The sequence below is a fragment of the Schistocerca gregaria genome, chromosome 2 (genome assembly GCF_023897955.1).
Source record: "Schistocerca gregaria isolate iqSchGreg1 chromosome 2, iqSchGreg1.2, whole genome shotgun sequence".
NCBI classification, from domain to species: domain Eukaryota; kingdom Metazoa; phylum Arthropoda; class Insecta; order Orthoptera; family Acrididae; genus Schistocerca; species Schistocerca gregaria.
In genome coordinates this window covers 287,677,641-287,702,090 of record NC_064921.1, presented here as the reverse complement: position 1 = coordinate 287,702,090, position 24,450 = coordinate 287,677,641, and the positions used below count along the sequence as shown (strand labels likewise).

General features: G+C 41.4%; 1 protein-coding gene across 5 annotated transcripts in view; it reads right to left on the bottom strand.

Annotated features, from left to right (window-relative positions):
- Window positions 1–3,278: 3,278 nt before the first annotated feature.
- LOC126336884 (glutathione S-transferase D6-like) overlaps window positions 3,279–24,450 on the bottom strand; it is an 81,636-nt gene continuing 60,464 nt past the window's right edge. For all 5 annotated transcript variants that reach the window (XM_050000995.1, XM_050000992.1, XM_050000994.1 and 2 more), the window contains exons 3-6: window positions 19,499–19,557; window positions 15,149–15,287; window positions 12,584–12,745; window positions 3,279–4,133 (exon numbers count right to left, since the gene is read on the bottom strand). In XM_050000995.1, coding sequence (XP_049856952.1) covers window positions 3,975–4,133; window positions 12,584–12,745; window positions 15,149–15,287; window positions 19,499–19,557 — 519 coding nt within the window. In that variant the 3' untranslated portion in view covers window positions 3,279–3,974. The remainder of the gene's footprint in view (window positions 4,134–12,583; window positions 12,746–15,148; window positions 15,288–19,498; window positions 19,558–24,450) is intronic.

The window sequence follows — 24,450 nt, the reverse complement described above, 5'->3', positions numbered from 1 at the left end:
GTCCAGTATTTTTTTGACCAGACTTTTGCGGCAATTGGAGACAGCAAACGAAAGTCGAAGTTTTGAATTTCACATTCAAGAAATTGTTCACGCAGAAGAATCATACAAACATACCGTCATTTGTCCATCGAACAGACTCCCGTATGGAGTACATAGTAATAAGCATCCTTGGCGCAGAGAAACAGCTGAAGGAGTTGAAAACCAGTCACCAGGTTTTCAGGTACCCCAGTTCACTTTCAAAGATTACTTTACGACGTCTGCCCCTTACTTAGCTTGCATTTATCCGCATCTCTCGCCCAGCACGAAGTCCGAAGAGACTGGAAAAGGCCCAGCTGACTTCCGTACGCAAAGAAGGGCAAAAGAACTGAGGCGCAAAATTACAGACCAATATCCCTAATACTGATTTGCTGTAGAATACTTAAACATATTCTTAGTTTGATTACAATAAATTTTATTGAGACCGAGAAGCTTACGTCCACGAATCAACATGGTTTTCGATAGCATCTCTTACGCGATGCCCTTTTACATACGATGTACTCCACGAAGGCCAACAGGCTGATTCTATATTTATAGATTTCCAGAAAGTGTTTGACACGGTGCCCCATTGCAGACCGTTAAAGAAGGAACGAGCATATGGAATAGGTTCACAGATATGTGAGTGCCTCGAAGACTTCTTAAGTTATAGAAGTTATAAAGTTGTTCTCGACGAGACAAGGGTATCGTCAGGAGTGCCCCAGGGCCATGTGATGGGACCGTTACTATTCTCTGTATACATAAAAGATTTTGTGGAGAGGTTTAGCAGCTATCTGCTGTTCTTTACTGACGATGCTGTGGTGTACGGTGAAGTGTCGGAGTGTAGTGACTGTCGAAGGATACGAGATGACGTAGACAAAGTATCTAGTTGGTGTGACGAATGGCAGCTGCCTATGAATGAGTAGAAAAACCAAACCTGTAATGATCTAATACAGTATTAATAGTATTCTCCTTGACACGGTCACGTTATTTAAATATCTGGGCGTAACGTTGCAAAGCGGTATGAAATGGAACGAGCATCTAACGACTGAGGCAGGACAGGTGAATTGTTGACTTCTGTATATTGGGAAAATTTTTGGAAAATGTGGTTCACATGTAAAAGAGACCGCTTACAGGACGCTAGTGCGATCTGTTCCTGAGTACTGCTCGAGTGTTTGGGATCCGTACCAGATGTAATTAAAGGAAGACAACGAAGAAATTTTATAATAATAATAACGAAAAACTGTAGACTATGGTAGCGTACATTTTGTATTCACAAGAAAATAGTATACTTTTCAAATTTCATAAATTTTCCAGTTACCTTTTTCTCTTCTTTCAGTAATCAGTCTTCTGACTGTTTTGATGCGGCCCATCACGACTTCCACTCCTGTGCCAATCTCTTCATCTCAGAGTAGCACTTGCGACCTGAGTTCTCAATTTGCTGGTTGTAATAAACTCTCTGTCTTCCTCTACAGCTTTTGCCCTCTGCAGATCCCTCTAATACCGTGGAAGTCATTTACTGGTGGCTTAACGGGTGTCCTATCATCTTGACCCTTCTCCTTGTCAGTGTTTTCCACACATTCCTTTCCTCTCCGAGTATTCGCAGAACTTCCTCATTCCATACCTTTTCAGTCCACCTAATTTACAACACTTGTCTATAGGAATTCATCTCAAATGCTTTGATTTTCTAATTTTCCGGTTTCCCCCCAACCCGTGTTTTACTACCATACAATTCTGTCCTCTAGACGTACATACTCAGAAATTTATTCCTCAAATTAATGTCTCTGTTTAATACTAGTAGACATATATATATATATATATATATATATATATATATATATATATATATATATATATATATATATATATGGAATAATTTTATCACAGCTACAATTGAGGATGGGATAATTGAGGATGGGATAATAGGTTTCTAGTAATCCGAAATGTAAGATATTTATGGTACTAGTTATAATAGCAAAATATTTGATGATATATTTCCGAAAGTCAGATGGTATGTCTCCAGAAGCACACATTCTACCCATCAATATATATATATATATATATATATATATATATATATATATATATATATATAGAGAGAGAGAGAGAGAGAGAGAGAGAGAGAGAGAGAGAGAGAGAGAGAGAGAGGGGGGGGGGACATGGGTATTTTAGAGATTTTACTGCGGTCGGAGCACGTATTCATTTGCTGTCTAGAACGTGGTGATAAGAGGGTAAATAAGCGGAGAAAGAGAGAACACTGTAATACCGTAATCGTTCTACAAAAGCAATGGAAAATCTACTATTACAGAAAAGCTTAAGGTGAGCAAATTACTCGTTAGAATACAGAAAAACTTTCGAATTGGTTGACCTCGTTACTCTGCACGTGAATCTCAGGTGACATATATTTTCCTCTTGCACTGCACAGCAGTTCCATGTATAGGTCATTTCCTAACTACATCCTATTCAGGTCAATAATTGTAGAGGGAACAATATGGAATGTGTGTATGGCATAATTTTCATGGAAATACCATCTAGTTTGTTCGGCAAAATTCTTTTTATTTGTTGCCAAATCAGCGAATTGGTCGTCGTTGATGATGAGATGACGATAAGGACGAGACACACCCGCACACGTCTAGTCCCGAGCAGCGAAAATCCCCTACCGGAACGGGAATCGATCCTGAAACACCGTGATCGGGAGACAGCAGCGCTAATCAAAAGACCACTGAATGATGACATGTAAGGAAAGAATAATAGCATACAAATGAAGCTAATATGCTAATACTGATGATCTTGTAGATTTCAATCCTTCACGGACAATTCTTCCTTCTTCTCGTATTGGAACACACCAGCAACGTGGAGCATTAACAATAGACTGGATTCGTATTTGAGAGGACTTCGCTTTAAATTCCCGTCTGTCAGTCCAGACTTACGATCTCAGCGATTTTCTTAAATCGGTTGACGGGAAGGCTAGGATCGTTCTTCTAAAAGTGTACGGAATATTTTCTTCCTCATCATGTTACAAACACCACAGCTAGCGCGCCGTCGATTATGACCTAGTAGTGAACTACACCTTAAGCTCCAACCTTTCTTCTAACATTCCTATGCATTAGAGGATTCCCGCAATGTGTATGGATCACGCAGCTCTTTTATACGAGGAGTACTCGATCGGATTGTCGCAGTGAACATGCACAAAGTTTCGAAGTACACTGATTTTTTCATAGAGGGTACCACAGCAAGGAATTTATAAATGAGTGGCATTTACAGTCTTCATTGTATTAATTTTATTTGTTCACAAGAACCATAAATCACTCTAGAAACACTTAAAGACTGAAACTAGCTGTGAAGAAACATAATTAACACATTAAAAGTTGAAAATACCGCCTTCCTTTAACATACACTGGCCTAACATTATCAGAGGTGTTCATCAACTTTAGTTGGTGTCAAGAGGTTTAATTGTACTCTGCTCACATTCCTGCGGTGTAGTTCACTATCCCTCTGTTCAGATACGTAGCATTTCCAAGAATATTTTATTCTGTAGGGTCAGTGAGGTCACCAGAAGAATTTTTCAAAACTTTGCTCGTGTTATAAATGTTACCTATTCACGATAACACATGGCTTGTTTTAGTCATCGAGATAAATACTTCAGACGTGGCTTTATGTTTACAATCTGGCGACCCATTCCTTACAAATCGTCGAAGTTTTACATCTGATGTGCCACTCAGTCCACATTAACGGCAGTTCGTATTTTAAACATATTTTTATACGTAATGACATGACGAAACTATGCAGTAATTAATAACTGGTTATGTCACATCAAGTACTGCAAATAGAAATGTATACTTGTATCTGTAACATAATCAGAACTGAAAAAATAGTTATCAGCTTCGTAATAAATTAATATATTTTTAATTTAAAACTTTATTTGAGAAATATATGCAAAACAGCAGGTACTAAACAAATTATCACTTTGATCTTTTTTGTATCTTTTCTAGATGAGGTTGCACGGCGTCACGGAATACTTTCATCTCGTCTGCGTAGTTTTGGCTAGAGCTCTCAACTCTAGAGAGCCACTCAGCAATATTTTTGTACTTGTATGGATCAAATTCCGTTTTTGGAACATTCTGTAACAGAAGATTTAGGAATATATTACTAGTGAATACACTATATGAATCATCTCACATTTACAAAGAGAACATTTAAAATATACATCATATTCAATAGCGTTCTCCCAGTAAACGTACATGCTTAAGCACTTGAGACAGAGAACTAAAACATATACAAAACAAGTAAACATATTGACGTACGGCTTTTCCTAAGTTATAGCGCATAGTGTGGCGAATTTATGACCTACGCAAGATATCTGTAATATTTATTGTTGCCAAATTCAAAAAAAATGGTTCAAATGGCTCTGAGACGTATGGGACTTAACTGCTGAGGTCGTCAGTCCCCTAGAACTTAGAACTACTTAAACCTAACTAACCCAAGGACCACACACACATCCATGCCCGAGGCAGGATTCGAACCTGCGACCGTAGCACTCGCGAGATACCAGACTGTGGCGCCTAGACCCGCACGGCCAATCCGGCCGGCTGCCAAATTTGTATACCAACATTGTTTTGTGGGAGGTTACTATCAGATATTTAACTTTTATAACCTTAAGAAGAAGACTTCCACAATGTACGATACATTACCTTAATCAAAGACAAATAAGAAGACAGCGTCGCAATTTACCGTTCGGTATTGCACCAAATGTAAGAAAACAATCAGCTCGTACACGGATTGGACAAAAATATGGAAAAAGTTTCTAAAATGCACAGCTGCAGATCCCAGCTAAGCCCTCAGATTTCTGTGTTGTATTTGATCACGAACGGCAAGTAAGCAAAACCCCATAAGATTACCAGTGTCAGTCGCAGTCACAACAGTGGTCTATCAAGTGTTGAGGGCACTATGTAGGGGCTAAGTGGATTCGTGTCTACACAAGTTATTGGTGTTCGTATGGTTGGCGCTTCCGTAACCATCGTAGCGCAAGTGTTTGGTATTTCATGAGTTGCTGTATCAGAGAATTATATCTCATAGAGGGAAACCAGAAAACATCCCCCATTATGTCACACTTCCGACATAAGCGTGACAGACAATCATCAAAGAGCATTGTGATAAAAATTAAAGAGGACGCCAGATGCAAAATTCATTGCAGTATATAATGTCGACCTCGTGAAACCTGTCAGCATCAAACCAATACCAAGGGAGCTCCGTAAGCAGGGAACACAGGGTGAGCTGGAATTACAAAATCGCACATCATTGACACAAATGCCCGTCACAGGATAACTTGGTGCCGGAGCTATAAAACCCTTGGCTATGGTGCAGTGGAAGAAAGTTATTTAATCGGACGAGTATAACTTCACACTGTTTCGAATTTACAACCCAGTTTACTTCCCAAGAGTGAAACACGGCGGGAGTTCGGTTATGATTCGGGCAGCCATATCGTGGGCCAAATGCTTCTCTGCAAGGGACATTATTGCCAAGAATTATTTGTCCATTCCATGGTGCAATATTTGTTCCCAATGGTGAGGACGTGTTACAAGACGACAGTGTCTCTGTTCACACGGCTATCATCGTCCAGGACTGGTTTTATGAGCATCCCACTGCACGGCCACAGTCAGCAGGTATTAGTATAATTGAGCCTTTATGGCCTACTTGGAGAGAAGGGGACATGATCACCGTCATAGTTATACACTCCTGGAAATGGAAAAAAGAACACATTGACACCGGTGTGTCAGACCCACCATGCTTGCTCTGGACACTGCGAGAGGGCAGTACAAGCAAGGATCACACGCACGGCACAGCGGACACACCAGGAACCGCGATGTTGGCCGTCGAATGGCGCTAGCTGCGCAGCATTTGTGCACCGCCGCCGTCAGTTTCAGCCAGTTTGCCGTGGCATAAGGAGCTCCATCGCAGTCTTTAACACTGGTAGCATGCCGCGACAGCGTGGACGTGAACCGTATGTGCAGTTGACGGACTTTGAGCGAGAGCGTATAGTGGGCATGCGGGAGGCCGGGTGGACGTACCGCCGAATTGCTCAACACGTGGGGCGTGAGGTCTCCACAGTACATCGATGTTGTCGCCAGTGGTCAGCGGAAGGTGCACGTGCCCGTCGACCTGGGACCGGACCGCAGCGACGCACGGATGCACGCCAAGACCGTAGGATCCTACGCAGTGCCGTAGGGGACCGCACCGCCACTTCCCAGCAAATTAGGGACACTGTTGCTCCTGGGGTATCGGCGAGGACCATTCGCAACCGTCTCCATGAAGCTGGGCTACGGTCCCGCACACCGTTAGGCCGTCTTCCGCTCACGCCCCAACATCGTGCAGCCCGCCTCCAGTGGTGTCGTGACAGGCGTGAATGGAGGGACGAATGGAGACGTGTCGTCTTCAGCGATGAGAGTCGCTTCTGACTTGGTGCCAATGATGGTCGTATGCGTGTTTGGCGCCGTGCAGGTGAGCGCCACAATCAGGACTGCATACGAAAGAGGCACACAGGGCCAACACCCGGCATCGTGGTGTGGGGAGCGATCTCCTACACTGGCCGTACACCTCTGGTGATCGTCGAGGGGACACTGAATAGTGCACGGTACATCCAAACCGTCATCGAACCCGTCGTTCTACCATTCCTAGACCGGCAAGGGAACTTGCTGCTCCAACAGGACAATGCACGTCCGCATGTATCCCGTGCCACCCAACGTGCTCTTGAAGGTGTAAGTCAACTACCCTGGCCAGCAAGATCTCCGGATCTGTCCCCCATTGAGCATGTTTGGGACTGGATGAAGCGTCGTCTCACTCGGTCTGTACGTCCAGCACGAACGCTGGTCCAACTGAGGCGCCAGGTGGAAATGACATGGCAAGCCGTTCCACAGGACTACATCGAGCATCTCTACGATCGTCTCCATGGGAGAATAGCAGCCTGCATTGCTGCGAAAGGTGGATATACACTGTACTAGTGCCGACATTGTGCATACTCTGTTGTTTGTGTCTATGTGCCTGTGGTTCTGTCAGTGTGATCATGTGATGTATCTGACCCCAGGAATGTGTCAATAAAGTTTCCCCTTCCTGGGACAATGAATTCACGGTGTTCTTATTTCAATTTCCAGGAGTGTACATCCCTCGGAATCTGCTTAGTGTTATCATTTCGTTCTTGGTCTCCCTCTACGATTTTTACTTTCCACTCTTCCCTCTAAAACTAAATTGGTGCCCCCTTGATACCGCAGAATGTGTCCTATCAACCGATCCCGTCTTCTAGTCAAGTTGTCTCTCGAATTCCTCTTCTCCCTAGTTCTACGTGATCTACCCATCTAATCTTCAGCATTATTCTGTAGCACTACATTTCAGAAACTTCTATACTCTTCTTATCTAAACTATTTATCGTCCATGTTTCACTTCCATACTTGACTACAATAGAAGCAAATACTTTCAGAAAAGACTTCCTGACACTTACATCTATATTTGATGTAGACAAATTTCTAGTCTTCGAAAACGCTTTCCTTGCCACCTCCAGTCTGCATGTTATATCCTATCTACTTCTACCATCATTAATTATTTTGCTCCCAAAATAGATAAACTCGTCTACTACCGTAAGTATCATAGTTCCTAATCTGATTCCTCAGATTCACATAATTTAATTCGACTACATTCCATTATCCTCGTTGTGTTTTTGTTGATGTTCATCTTATATTCTCCTTTCACGACAATGTCCATTCTATTCAACTGGTTTTCCAGGTTCTTCACTGTCTCTGACAGAATTACAATGTCTTCAGAATACCTCAAAGTTTTTATTTCTTCTCCATGAAGCTTAATTCATACTGCAAATTTTTCTTATGTTTACTTTACTCGTTGCTCAATACACTGGTTGAATAACACTTGGGATAGAATCCAACCATGTCTCATTCCCTCCTTAGGCACTGCTTGCCTTTCGTGCCCCTCAACTTTTATAACTGCCATGTGGTTTCTGCACTAATTGTAAACACCCTTTCGCTCCCGGTCTGTTACCCTGCTACCTTCAGAATTTCAAAGAGAGTATTCCACTCAACATTATCAAAAGCTTTCTCTATATCTATAAATGCTGTAAACGTAGGCTTGTCTCTCCTAAACCATCCTTCTAAGGTGAGTCGTGGGGTCAGTATTGCCTCGCGTGTTCCTACATTTCTGCGGAATCCAAACTAATTTTTCTCGATATGGGCTTCTACCAGCTTTTCCATTCATCTGTATAGAATTTGTGTTAGTATTTAGCAGCAGTGACGCATTAAGTTGATAGTTCGGTATTCTCACACCTATTAGCACAAGCTTGGTTTGGAACAGGAATAATTATATCCTTCTTGAAGTGTGAGGGTATTTTCTCTGCCTTATACATGTTGCTCACCAGATGGAAGAGTTTGGCATGGCTGGCTCTTCCAAGGCAATCAGTAGTTCTGACGGAATGTTGTCTACTCCCAAGGAGTTCTTTCGACTTAGGTCTTTCAGTGCACTGTCAAATTCTTCACTCAGTATCGTATCTCCCATCTCTCTTTCATTTACGCCCTCTTGCATTTGCATAATATTGCCCTCAAGTACATAAGAAAAATTTGCAGTATGAATTAAGGGCCGACCGCGGTGGTCTCGCGGTTCTAGGCGCGCAGTCCGGAACCGTGCGACTGCTACGATCGCAGGTTCGAATCCTGCCTCGGGCATGGATGTGTGTGATGTCCTTAGGTTAGTTAGGTTTAAGTAGTTCTAAGTTCTAGGGGACTAATGACCACAGCAGTTGAGTCCCATAGTGCTCAGAGCCATTTGAACCAATTAAGCTTCATGGAGAAGAAATAAAAACTTTGAGGTATGCTGAAGACATTGTAATTCTGTCAGAGACAGTGAAGAACCTGGAAAACCAGTTGAATAGAATGGACATTGTCGTGAAAGGAGAATATAAGATGAACATCAACAAAAACACAACGAGGATAATGGAATGTAGTCGAATTAAATTATGTGAATCTGAGGAATCAGATTAGGAACTATGATACTTACGGTAGTAGACGAGTTTATCTATTTTGGGAGCAAAATAATTAATGATGGTAGAAGTAGATAGGATATAACATGCAGACTGGAGGTGGCAAGGAAAGCGTTTTCGAAGACTAGAAATTTGTCTACATCAAATATAGATGTAAGTGTCAGGAAGTCTTTTCTGAAAGTATTTGCTTCTATTGTAGTCAAGTATGGAAGTGAAACATGGACGATAAATAGTTTAGATAAGAAGAGTATAGAAGTTTCTGAAATGTAGTGCTACAGAATAATGCTGAAGATTAGATGGGTAGATCACGTAGAACTAGGGAGAAGAGGAATTCGAGAGACAACTTGACTAGAAGACGGGATCGGTTGATAGGACACGTTCTGCGGTAACAAGGGGGCACCAATTTAGTTTTAGAGGGAAGAGTGGAAAGTAAAAATCGTAGAGGGAGACCAAGAACGAAATGATAACACTAAGCAGATTCCGAGGGATGTACACTCCTGGAAATTGAAATAAGAACACCGTGAATTCATTGTCCCAGGAAGGGGAAACTTTATTGACACATTCCTGGGGTCAGATACATCACATGATCACACTGACAGAACCACAGGCACATAGACACAGACAACAGAGTATGCACAATGTCGGCACTAGTACAGTGTATATCCACCTTTCGTAGCAATGCAGGCTGCTATTCTCCCATGGAGACGATCGTAGAGATGCTCGATGTAGTCCTGTGGAACGGCTTGCCATGTCATTTCCACCTGGCGCCTCAGTTGGACCAGCGTTCGTGCTGGACGTACAGACCGAGTGAGACGACGCTTCATCCAGTCCCAAACATGCTCAATGGGGGACAGATCCGGAGATCTTGCTGACCAGGGTAGTTGACTTACACCTTCAAGAGCACGTTGGGTGGCACGGGATACATGCGGACGTGCATTGTCCTGTTGGAGCAGCAAGTTCCCTTGCCGGTCTAGGAATGGTAGAACGATGGGTTCGATGACGGTTTGGATGTACCGTGCACTATTCAGTGTCCCCTCGACGATCACCAGAGATGTACGGCCAGTGTAGGAGATCGCTCCCCACACCATGATGCCGGGTGTTGGCCCTGTGTGCCTCGGTCGTATGCAGTTCTGACTGTGGCGCTCATCTGCACGGCGCCAAACACGCATACGACCATCATTGGCACCAAGGCAGAAGCGACTCTCATCGCTGAAGACGACACGTCTCCATTCGTCCCTCCATTCACGCCTGTCGCGGCACCACTGGAGGCGGGCTGCACGATGTTGGGGCGTGAGCGGAAGACGGCCTAACGGTGTGCGGGACCGTAGCCCAGCTTCATGGAGACGGTTGCGAATGGTCCTGGCCGATACCCCAGGAGCAACAGTGTCCCTAATTTGCTGGGAAGTGGCGGTGCGGTCCCCTACGGCACTGCGTAGGATCCTACGGTCCTGGCGTGCATCCGTGCGTCGCTGCGGTCCGGTCCCAGGTCGACGGGCACGTGCACCTTCCGCTGACCACTGGCGACAACATCGATGTACTGTGGAGACCTCACGCCCCACGTGTTGAGCAATTCGGCGTTACGTCCACCCGGCCTCCCGCATGCCCACTATACGCCCTCGCTCAAAGTCCGTCAACTGCACATACGGTTCACGTCCACGCTGTCGCGGCATGCTACCAGTGTTAAAGACTGCGATGGAGCTCCTTATGCCACGGCAAACTGGCTGAAACTGACGGCGGCGGTGCACAAATGCTGCGCAGCTAGCGCCATTCGACGGCCAACATCGCGGTTCCTGGTGTGTCCGCTGTGCCGTGCGTGTGATCCTTGCTTGTACTGCCCTCTCGCAGTGTCCAGAGCAAGCATGGTGGGTCTGACACACCGGTGTCAATGTGTTCTTTTTTCCATTTCCAGGAGTGTAGGTTGCGGGCCGGCCGATGTGGCCTAGCGGTTCTGGCGCTTCAGTCCGGAATCGCGCGACCGCTAGGGTCGCAGGTTCGAACCCGCCTCGGGCATGGATGTATGTGTTGTCCTTCGGTTAGTTAGGTTTAAGTAGTTCTAAGTTCTAGGGGACTAATGACCTCAGATGTTAAGTCCTATAGCGCTCAGAGCCATTTGAACCATTTGTAGGCTGCGGTAGTTACTCGGAGATGAAGAGGCTTGCACAGGATAGAGTAGCATGGAGAGTTGCATCAAACCAGTCTTTTGACTGAAGACCACAACAGACACAACAAGTGGTCAAAATGCTGACCATGGGAATTGACTGACTCATGCAATTCCAGACAGACCTTGTTTAACGCTGAATGTCATTTAGCCTTCTTATAGCACAGTCTTCTCTTAAAGGACACTTTGTCTTCTGGAGTCTGCATTTCCTAATAGAGTATTTCTTTTAACATTATTCACAACAAAAGGGCAGGGAAACTGTAAAGAATGAGTTTGATATCCACCATATTAGTACCAGAAGCATTGTCGGATGTCCAATCTGATGTCTGGCAGTAAGTGTGGTAGCATATCTTCGGAAGTGTACATAACTATGCTTTTTTTTAATCCCAATTATTCGCGAAATTCCAAAACGTGCATTGAAAGACCAACATTATTCTTTTTCACCTTCAGCAGCCAGTGTGGATATTCAACTGACTGGTGGTGCATATTGGAATGTTACTGATTTGTCAATGGTTTGTAAGCCATGTTTCAACTATACACACATCTTGAACAGAAACCCGCGTCACTTTACAGTTTTCCTTGACACCATAATTAGGACTTCAACCGATTTTCACGTAAGGCTTTCAGGTGCAAAGATAAGAAGAGGAACGATGTATGAGTGAGGCGTTTTCTTACGTTTAATATAGTAGAGTAGATGATTATGGGACCACTTCAACTGACGTTGGAACAGTGGTTTGCTGCGATTTTGTCTTGTTGCTATCTAATCACATTTCACATATGTTATTATATTAATTACGTAGGAAAATTCGCTGCACTAACCGCTACCAATTAGTGAAACTGTCTTCCTAACATATACACCCGCAGGATCACTTTAAAGTTAGTTAGTACAGCAAGCAGAGTACAACTTGCAGCTTGCATCTGCTTTATGCTGATGTAAAATTCCATTGACAATGGAACTGAGATTTCTTCTGTACATTGGCAATACACTTTAAAATCTAAAATAATTCCAAAGTCATATAATTTATGAAGTATGTGTTTAAGAAGTATCCTAGTAAAGGAGATATAAACACGCAAAGAGAGAAGTACAGTCTTATAAAATAAGGGTTAATAGCTAAAATCAAAGCATTTACATTGTTTCAGCATTTTAAACAAAAAATTCAGATGATAAAATAGGATACTGCCTACAAATAAACTGACCTTAACTGAGCAAGGGTTATGTAAGAGGCAGTATAATACCGTGACGGAAGAGAAGTCAGATCTATTCAACAGTGTCAACACAACAATTTTACTTGTTTCATAACAACTCGAAAATTGAATTCTTAGATATTACTTTCGTGTTTTCACTTAGAACTAATTGTGCACAAACAGAACAGCATTACCTGAGTTGTTGACACAATTAGAGCAGCAGAGTAATCAGCCAGTGTGATGTTATCCCCTGCGAGCCATTGCTTTCCTTCTAGCATTCTGTTCCAAGTCTCTAGTCCACCGTTTACTTTGTCCACATACGTCTGGTCTGCTGGTTTTCCGTCAATAACTGCATACTGCAGCCAAAAAGAAATATTGACAGCTCTTTGTTATCGATCATAGAGCAAAATATACGTAAAAAGATTACTTACTATGACAAAATAATATGAAATTAAAGCTAACATGATTTTTTTTAAATTTTTATATTTTGTATAATCTCATATTCTTTATATCAGTTTATTACTTACGGTTAGCCTGTCAGTAAAGTAACTCGTTTCAGATGCTGCTTACCACATGAATGAAGATGTACAACACATAACAGACATATCAGTTGTGGTATACCGGGTGTAAATTTTCAGTTGACAAACCAGATTAACTCGAAAACTAAGCTTCAGACGAAAAAATATGTAGAATCCAAAGTGGATTATTTTCGAGGGGGATATCCTGGTGCTAAAATTTGTCCGCCACCCCTAGCTCCCTGTGGGATGGGGTGGGAGGCAACTTCAAAATTTCAAATGAGAACCCCCATTTTTCATTGCAGAATCAGATTCTACATAAAAAACTATGTACATTTTGTCTTAAACATTTGCTTTGATTCTTGGTAGTTGGCGCTGTAATAAGAGAAATACCATGTTCTCATTTTGGCGTGGATAATGGTTAGTGATAAATAAAAAATACTTATTTACCTCGTAAATTTTGATTCGCTAAAACTAAAACTCTCTCTCTCTCCCCGTAGCGTTGGGTAGAGAGAGGAATTAGGATTTTACAAACGATGACCCAAATGTTAATTATTTCCGCAGATTCGCATTGCATTTATTCTTGGGCTCAATAATATCGTGTATTGTGATCATTATTTTTAAATGTAGTTTACAATTATGTTACGATTATAGTTTATGAAAAGTGGTTCCTTTCTATTGGCATCAAAAATTATTGATTCACAACGAGCCGAAACTTTTTATGTTCAAGCACTAAAGTTTATAATAAAACTGATGCAGAGTTGATGAGATGCAATTTTTTATCATTATATGCATTCACAAAACTGCTAGCCGATAAAATACTGTTTTGTGGAGTCAAACAACTGTACCGATAACAGACTGCAGGACCTCCAAGACAGTTACGTTGTGTGGTCTACGTGCAAATAAGGCACCAAGCAATATCAGGCCACTACGGTAAGCAGAAATACAAATATCCGGTATTTATGCGTTAACTATTTTTCGATGCCTCATGACTTGTCATGTAAATCTACGCCATATTGTAGTCCTCTTACGCCGATTCAGTATTCCGTCATGTGTTATCCGCTCTATCCATACGATGTTCTGCATTCTTCTACAACGCAACATATGAAAAGCTTCTGTTCTCTCCTTGCCTGTACTGACTATAGGTCACGTTGCATTTCCACACAGCATAAAATTTGAAAAAAAATCTAATTATCTGTATTAGATGTTAACATGTTTCTCTCTTTCTTGAAACGTTTTTCTAGCTGTTAGTCTGCTTTTAATGTCCTCTTCACTGTTATGGCGTCAATCAGTTTGGTGCTCAGTTACAATATTCCATGCACTCCAAAATTTCCAACCTTAATTTTGCTAGTCTCTATTATCCTTACTGTGATTTTATTGATGTTCATCTTATAACCTGTTTACAAGTAATCACCTAAGTCTTTTGCTGTCGCTGGCAAAATTAATGACAACGTCGAAACTCAATATTTTTGTTTATTTCTCTGAATGTAACTCCGTTTTCGAAACTTCTCCTGGTATTCTTTTACCGTTTTCTCTTCATGAACTATGATTAAGATGGATAAGTTACAACCATGTCTCAACCATTTTTCAGCTTCGTCCTCTTTTTCATTCCCATGAATTCATAGAACAGCGTTTCTCGGTTGGTTTGCATTTTCAGACTAAAATATCAGCAGCAATTCAGTAAAATACATACTACTTATCGTCACATGCTAGGTGAGAAGTTGCAAGTTTTGCATATTGCTTTTTTGTCATATATTTGAATGTACTGTAACTCATTCTCACAGAGCTAGTGACACACACTTAGCAGACAATGAGGTTGAATTTCTCTGTTGACCTTATGTTTAATGATGAAGCAATGTTCTATTGTTGTAATTAACTGCTGTAACTCACAAACGGGCTACAGAGCCCCTCAAACAATTGGCGAAATTGGGCTAGAGTGAAAACCGTTGAAAATAACCGTTTCTTTATTTGTTTGCTGTTCTACAATGGCTTCCAGATCACCACCAGTTAGGACGCGGATTAGTTTCCTACCACAGTTTGTGTTCCTAGATCATGCTTTTTCGTGCTCAAACCCTGCACCACAAACTACCAGACAGCGTGATGCCCGATGATTTACAAGGAGATAAGCAGGTAGGTATCAGTGCAGGCAAGGAAAATAAACCAGATCAAGAAACGACAGGTTTTCTTTAGACTGTGTGAGCGTTTCTCATGTATTTTCACAGGTAGAATTACTGCCGTACTTACCCAGATTTTCCCAATAGCTCCATAGATGTCGAAGTCAAAAAACAGCCGTTGATCTACAAGAGCTCGCTTAGACGGGTCACTCGGGTACAGTGAATCGTCCTTCGCGTATTTCGATATTAGATACATAGCTATAGCACGGCTGTAAAAGAAAATAATAATTATTATTATTATGTGCGGAAAACAAGATGGTCAATATATTATTATTAATACAAAATACGCAGCCTGATAATAAAAGAGAAATACCCAGAACAGAAAGGGAAAACTTCACGAGTCGTGATGGTATGTGATGTTAGTTCAGTGGTTGCAACATCAAGTTACGTTTATAAAGAACTTGGTAGTATGATGTTCCACCACCTGTGGCCTGAACTCACTCACTGATTCAGTTGGGAAGGGTGTGGCAGTGTCGTTCCAGCCCCTTCTCAGGTAAGCTGAACCACAACTCCTGTAACTGGTCCGTAAAAGGGAAAATCCCCATCCCATCTGCTTCACATTTAGTGGTAAGATGGCCCAACGGAAAGCCTGTCAAAAACTGAACACAGATCAAGCATGGATAGAGAAAGAAGGTGCACTGAACTGTGAAAAAAGCAAAACAGAAATAGTAAACGGTCGAAGCCGAACAAGAGCAATATCAAAACAAATATAATAGCCGCGGCTTCGTGTTTAAGTGGTTACAGTGTTGGGCTATAAATCGGACGAACAGTGTTGAAACCCCCTTCGTGCTATCTCATTTTTCACGGTATTATGAAATGTCCGTTAGTCATTGAAATGTTTGTTCTCTTTCTGTTGTCTTGGCAACTGTCATACAATACATTGGCTATAGAAAATGAGGTACGTTGTAAGAAAACATTACCGTCACAAGTAAATGTGATGGAGAGTGAGAGCAGGCGAGATACCAAATAGACGTCTCAGCGAAATAACAAAAAAGGGGCTGTGACCTATGTCACAACGAAGGTACTTAATAGTTTAACCTTGCAAAACGAAACGCAGCTTCAGAAACGCTAAAAACAGATGTTCTGACGGAGCACAGAGAAATTGTATGACTGAGAAAGTGTTGCGTTCATTTGTTGCAGCTTAAGGACAAACTATTATGTTTTCATCATGTCCTTCGGAGCGATCACATTCACATTCAACGAACGCCTAAATCGGGCAAGGAGGCATATCTCATTTACCAGGCGTACAAATTAGGTGCGTAGTCAAGAGATCCCTGTGATATGACACATGTACCATCAGTTGTGCTGTTTATGAAAAAACAGATGTGTTTTCCGGTGGAGTATTCGGTTGGCTTGTCGCCTTCTCATCATACGTTTAAGGTTCCCATTCGAAAACCATTTCCTTTCGGCTGCTAATAGAGTAGTCTTGCAGAATTAACTGTCATTAAACGTCCCTACCTTACACCTTGCTGTTGCAGACGGACATTAAATACTGCGAACAGCGAAGAAAAAATAAATTTCCCGAGGGAGGTTGGCACAATGCTCGCTCGCTTGTCGGTTCAACAACGTGACCACTTAACCACGACGCCGTTGCTGATTTACGTTTCTATGAATTATATTTCTTATCCTTGGACCGTTCAGTGTTTCTATTTTGCTTTTTTTTCACAGTTCAGTACACCTTCTTCCTGTTTTCTGAGCAGAAGTGGGGGATAACACGGAACGGTGCGGGGAATCCATTACATATTCTCTGATACCATGCGCGTATGTGGTGACAACGTGCCTGTTGCACAAAACATAGTGATGTTAACGCATATAGGGCGCTTTAGACAACTATATTAAACACTTACGGAAGCCCAACATACTGCCTTGCACGCTATACACAATAGTACTGGTAAGTAAATAGTGCTGTTATTCCGAATAATGAAAACAATATTAGCGCGTTTAATGAGTCGTAGAATCAATGTTATTGTTGCAAGAACCCAAGCATGCGGAAAAAATCGGCCATGGCCAAGTTTAAAGAAATTCACCCAGTGTGACGTCAGATGTCCACATTAATGATTCTACCAGATTTCGTGGCTCATCGAGACGTGAAGATATTTCTACCTCATATTTCATTTCTCTACAGTCAGAAATTTGTCACAATCTTCAAAGGACACCGGTGTTTCACGAACTACAAATCCTTCAGTGAAGTCTTTTTTGTAATGGTAAAGACTCACGAATTCCTCAGTCAGTCTTGTAACAGAACGTGGGTGATCGGATCTTTTTATATATCATCCTTTCAGTAGCATCCTTGACTGTAGCTTCAGTACGACCCTCAAGGGGAAGTCGTGGTGGGCCACATTTAACCAGTCACGAGACTGAACTACTGATAACAAAAAGAAATTTATTTTGTGCCAGATACCAAGGAATAATTTCTTTCATATATATATATATATATATATATATATATATATATATATATATATATATATTTGACATACAATATAAAGGGCGATGATCTCGCAATGCAGCTACAAGAGACATACAAACACATCATGATCATAAATACAACAGAATGGGACGGTCATGATCGACGTTATGAAAGACAGATGACTTGTAAGGTAAATACCATAGGAAACATATTAAAAAAGAATTGTAATGTTGAACAGTAAACATTTCACAAATATTTCTGTAAATCATAGCCTGTGTATCTAAGTTATTGACAATATAGGAAAATACAGTTGCCAACTACGAAAAAAGAAGTAAAGAGTTTCATACATTTTTAGTAAAATGGCACTGTATGTGGTAAAACCTGCAAAGAAATTTAGAATTAAACATTAACTTATAAAATTCATTACCGTGTCCTAGCCTCAGTGAAACATAACAAGCAGATCAGGTACATAGCTGGGTGATGGAGCTCATACACGACTTGCATTTGCATTGTCTTTCGTGCAAAGGTGTGCCAAAAGAGGAAAAGGTGCCTCATAAACGGAGAATTATCTTACTAGAAATGAAACACGGCTGCTAAAATTATGGAACGATATACGCAAACATAAAGTCAGCAAAGATAAACTTCCGAACTGTGAAGATTACAAGCAACGATTTGAACTATAGGTGGCAAGTCTATGCGGTTAATATTACACAGAATTCGAGGAGAATAAAGACACCAGATATAAGTGTTAGTAAGTATTTTCGAAAGGTATTTGTCTATAATGTAGCCAAAATGGGAGTGAAACTTTTGAAATAAGTAGGAAAAGCAATAAGAGAATAGAAGCTATTGAAATGTGCCGTCACTGCAGAAGGCTAAATCTTAGATGTATAGGATAACTAATAAATGTATACTGAACTAACCGGCGAGGAAAGTATTTTACGGCAGAACGTAACTATTAAAAGGGATTCTGAGGCATAAACGAATAGTAAACTTGGTTCAGAGAGAAGTGTGGCGGATAAAATTTGTAGAGAGAGCAAGAATTCTATACAGCGAGCAGGTCATAGTGTACGTACACTGCAATAGTTCTGCAGAGACGAAGAGGCTTGCACACAAGAGATGCAGTGGAGACCTGAATCAAACGCGGTCTTCGAGCTGTTCGAAGTACTCAAGAGAGATGGCGTTTCACTTTACATACCAGTGTCTGTTGCAATTAGTGATTCGACACAGTGAACTGGCAACCGGAAACAAAAGACTGATTTCGGGCGTTATTGTGTTACAGGTTATAGCGCACTCTAGCACTGTGCAGTTCTTGTACGAATTGCAACAAGCAGTGCAAAATGTACAACCAAACCTTGTAGGCCGAAAAAAAAATCCAGTCGCGAGTACTGCTTGCACACTGAGGGTTCCCTGCAAACTTAATTACATACATAGACTATACATCCATAGCAGGAATATAAATTCTAAAAGATTTGTATGTGTTGTCGACATTGAAATTAACAAAGTATGGGTCCGGGAAATACCAAGGCTATCGTATTAACTTGATACATTTACCCTCTTCTGAGGAAAAGCGTAGTTTGCAGTCCGTTAGACCGACTGAGATTCGGAACCCTAATAGTGAAAACGTAGATGAACCTCGAAACCTGCTGAGAAAAACATAAAACAAAAAAGTGTATTTGAATAATTAATTTGTTTTTACAATCTAGGTTGGCCAAAACATAACACAATAAGAAAGTTTCAGTGACAATGTTGTTTCCTCAGTGTCTTATAATCTGCAGAAGGCCGATGACGGACGAAATAGGGAAAATGGAACTTCAATTGTTGTGACTGTGTCAAAATAATTATTTACTTTTTAAAATAATCATTTGAACATTTACTAACGTTTCCTTTATGACTGAAACGTCGCCGTTTTCAGTAGATACGACGCTAGTCTCAGGCTGCTGAATGCCTCTACAAGCGAGTTCGCCATTACTAATCATTTCCCGTATGTTATAAGATTATGTTTGCACAAACCTTTCAGCAATAATTAAGCCGTTGTCGTCCAGCGTCGGAATTGTGCGCTGCGGATTTTTCTGAAAGAACACAGAGCAACATGTAACTATGGTACTGCACATCATGTTACACTAGAGGATATCATATCATCTGTATTACCCATGAACGTTTCATTTTCCCTTAAGAAAACAACGCAATGCTCATCGTTTAAGAAATTATTAAAGAATGTACAGAAAATATTTAAGAACCTTCTAAAGAAAATTTAACGAGAAACCGAAATCTAAAGAAACATTGCCGTGGAAAATTCGTCTACTGCAGTACTCAGCTGTTTAATTTCAACGACCTTCCGCAGAAATGGGTAATGAAAGATGTCACCTTCTGCAGAATTGGGTAATAAAAGATGTCATGATTTCTGGGTAAGTTGTATTAGTAATTACGCTTTGCTGTTTATAACCTAACGACCCCATTTAATTCCAGTAGATTTCCATAACTCGTGTTATACTTTTGTTGATATCCATCTTGTAACCTCCTTTCAAGACTATTAGTTCCGTTCAGCTGCTTACCCAATTAATTGGCTTTGTTGTATCGGACATTATTACTATATTAACAGCAAACAACGATTTCCTTAGTCTTCCTCTCTGAACTTTAATCCCTTTTTGAAACATACTCCCCTGAGTTTTCTGTACTGCTTGTGTGTATATTGAATACTCTCGGATAAAGGTTACAACATTTCCTCCTTTTTCAACGTATCCATCCTCTTCATGTGCTTTGAATATGGTAACAGCAGTCTGGTGCCTGTACAAGCAATAGATGACTTTTCTCTCTCTCTATTATATCCCTGCTTGCTCACACATTCAAAGGGTGTATTTCAGCCAATATTTTCTGTGAATGTAGGTTTATCTTCAGTCAATACGTATTCTAAAACATTCCAACCATGACTTCTTAAACAGATTTTTGGTAATATTTACAACTGTTTGTTAAACTGAAGTTATTGCAATCCTCTTGAAGTCTGTGGTTTTCTTCCTCTCCCATACATCTCGCCCCTCCCCCACCCCTACAATCCCGCAGATGGGATATTTTTGTCTTGGCTGTCTCCCTCTCCAAGGGCGTTGTTTCAACTGAAGCAAGTGTCAAATTCTCCTCGCAGTGTGATAATTCAAATTTCATGTACATCCTCTTCTCGTTCTATAGTAAAGTTTTTGAAGTTTGTTTCCAGTATAGACAGTCCAATAATCCTTCCGTCTTTCAGTCTTCCCTCCACTGCTAAGTACATGCATACTACCTAATCTCCTAATATTCATAGAGCTGATTCTTTCTTCTCCAAATGCCTTTGTAACATTCCTGTGGGTAACATATGTCTTTCCCATGCTCATGTACATTTCTACAGGCTTGCATGACTTGTCTAGTCCTGTTTTTCCATTTTGCACTAGCTATCAGTTTCACTTTTTTAGATTTTTGTACTTTCCTTTGCCTGCTCCATTTGCAACATTTTTCTATTTTCTGCTTTTGTAATTAGATTAAATATCTCCTTTGTTACCCAACGATTTCGGTTGGGTCTGGTCGTTTTGCTTGTCTCATCCTCTGTGGCATTCATTATATCATCCCTCGAGATTTCCCATTCGTATCTTTTTGTTTGCCTTTCCACTGTTTCCATCAGTCATTGATTAATGGTGCCATTGGACTCCTAACACCATCCTTTCCTTTTATCAGTACGTCCACCCTCCATCTTTTTCATATTATTTCCTTCTGTAGTTATCCAGGTTTTGTATGCAGTTCATAATCTACATTGTGGGCACTGTACACATGTGCCCCGAGGAATATTTAAAATCAGTTATCGAAATCTCTTACTTGTATATAATGATTCTGAAACTTACCAATGTCTTCAGGCCTCTTACAAGTATACAACCTATTAATTCTTAAACCAAGTGATGGCATTGATAAAATTCGGAAAAAAACACTCATCTAATAAGTGGCTTCGTTTTTCATACCTCTTCTCAATTTTATTTTCCTATACCATTTTGCTTTCGCGTCGTTATCTACTATGGAATTTCAGATATCAAAATTAAATTTTCGTCTCCTTTAATCGTCTCAACAAATAAATTGATTTACGTCATCACTGTCGCGGTCTTCTGCCCGAAGAATGGTCTGATGCAGCTTTATACGCTACTCTATTCTCTGCAAGGCCCTTCATCTCCAAGCAACTACTGACCCCTACATTTATTTGAACATGATTACTATTTTTGTCTCTTGCTGTTTCTATTTGTGGGATGTGAAGTCCGCCAGTTATGCAAAACACCGTCTTTTCAAAGTACCCAAACATGTTTCACACCACTGTGCCATCATCAGTGGATTTCTGTTTCATTTATCCTAAAATTTGAACATTTACATTAATTGCTTTCAAAATTATGTAGATATTTAGTTCAAACAATAGTTCGTTACTCGTTGTTAATACACTACTGGCCATTAAAATTGCTAAACGAAGATGAAAGGCATATGATAAACAGGTATTCATTGGACAAATATATTTCACTAGAACTGAGATGTGACTACATTTTCACACAATTTGGGTGCATAGATCCTGAAAAATCAGTACCCAGAACAACCAACTCTGTGCGTAATAATGGCCTTCATACGCCTGGCATTGAGTCAAACAGAGTTTGGATGGCGTGTACAGGTACAGCTTCCCATGCAGCTTCACACGATACCACAGTTCATCAAGAGTAGTGACTGGCATACTGTGACGAGCCAGTTGCTCGGCCACCATTGACCAGACGTTTTCAGTTGGTGAGAGATCTGGCGAATGTGCTGGCCAGGGCAGCAGTCGAACATTTTCTGTATCCAGAACGGCCCGTACAGGACCTACAACGTACGGTGTGCATTATCCTGCTGAAATGAAAGGTTTCGTTGCGATCGAATGAATGGTGGGGCCAAGGGTCGTAACAGATCTGAAATGTAACGTCCACTGTTCAAAGCGGCGTCAGTGCGAACAAGAGGCGACCGAGACGTGTAACCAATGGCACCCTATACCATCATGCCGGGAGATACGCCAGTATGGCGATGACGTTTACACACTTCCAATGTGCCTTCACCGCGATGTCGCCAAACACGGATGCGACCATCATGATGCTGTAAACATAACCTGGATTCATCCGAAAAAATGACTTCTAGCCATTCGTGCACCCAGGTTCGTCGTTGAGTACACCATCGCAGGTGCTCAAGTGGTTCAAATGGCTCTGAGCACTATGGGACTTAACATCTGTGTTCATCAGTCTCCTAGAACTTAGAACTACTTAAACCTAACTAACCTAACGACATCACACGCATCCATGCCCCAGGCAGGATTCGAACCTGCGATCGTAGCAGTCGCGCGGTTCCGGACTGAGCGCCTAAAACCGGTAGACCACCGCGGCCGGCGCAGGTGCTCCTGTCTGTGATGCAGCGTCAAGGGTAATCGCAGCCATGATCTCCGAGCGATAATCCATGCTCCTGCAAACGTCGTCGAACTGTTCGTGCAGATGGTTGTTGTCTTGCAAACGTCCCCACCTGTTGACTCAGGGATCGAGACGTGGCTGCACGATTCTTTACAGCCATGCGAATAAGATTCCTGTCCTCTCGACTGTTAGTGATACGAGGCCGTTGGGATCAAGCACGGCGTTCCCTATTATCCTCCTGAACCCACCGATTCCATATTCGGCTAACAGTCATTGGATCTCGACCAAAGCGAGCAGCAATGTCGCGATACGATAAACTGCAATCGCGATAGGCTACAATCAGACCTTTATCTTAGTCGGAAACGTTGTGGTACGCATTTCTCCTCCTTACACGAGGCATCACAACGTTCCACCAGGCAACGCCGGTCATCTACTATTTGTGTATGAGAAATCAGTTGGAAAATTTCCTCATGTCAGCACGTTGTAGGTGTCGCCACTGGCGCCAACCTTGTGTGAATGCTCTGAAAAGTAAATCATTTGCAAATCACAGCACCTTCTTACTGTCGGTTAAATTCTGCGTTTGTAGCACGTCATCTTTCTGGTGTAGCAATTTTAATGTCCAGTTGTGTACTTTTACGCTTTGTGTGCATGATTTTTCCGAACCACTTGTGTATTATTTATTACAGGTAGCTTGTCAACTGCAACCAAAAGATGTTGATGAGAAATTTTGTTGGGAGACAACATATGGCCTGAAACGTAATTTAATTTGTCGCGATATTTCGCGCCTATATTCGTTTTTACTTACGTTTACGTGTGGCAAGCCCTTTCATTCTCAGCATCATAGCCAGGTGTCGTGATGCACACGTAAATATAATACATATTTTTACAAATAAGGTCGTAAAAGCACTTTGCATTTCACCAAAACACAGTGTTATTGTGGTTGTTGTGTGTCACAGCCCAGTCAGTGTGTGTGTGTGTGTGTGTGTGTGTGTGTGTGTGTGTGTGTGTGTGTGTGTGTGTGTCTGTCTTTTTTGTAAAGTTCCTTTAATGTGTTAAATAGTGTGCCCTTGCAGAGTGTTGTGTATCCATTTATGACCTGTTTTCCTTCTGCTATTGCCTTCTGTTTGTGGAAGTTTTCCTCAGTAGTCAGTTTGCTGTATAGGCTGTGACTGGGTTTTAATATTCTTAAGTCTGTTTCTATTGTAGTTGGGTGGTGATTGTGGTCTATAAGGTGGTCAGCAAATGTGCTATGGGAACTATTGCTTTTTAAAGCTCTGAGATATTCTGAATATCTGGTTTTGAAGTTTATGCAGGTTTGTCCTATATACACTGACTGGCAAGTGTTGCATGTGAGTTCATATGTTCCTGATCTATTAAATCCATCCATGGATGTTTCTTGAGTTCTGATCTGGTTCGGTGTTGTGTTCTCTGTTCTGCATCCTATTTGGAGTCCCCGTTTCTATAATCTGTTGCCTATTCTTTGAACAATCTTGTTATTGTAGGTGAGTATGGGCCATTTCATTTTGTGTGTGTGTTGTTGCT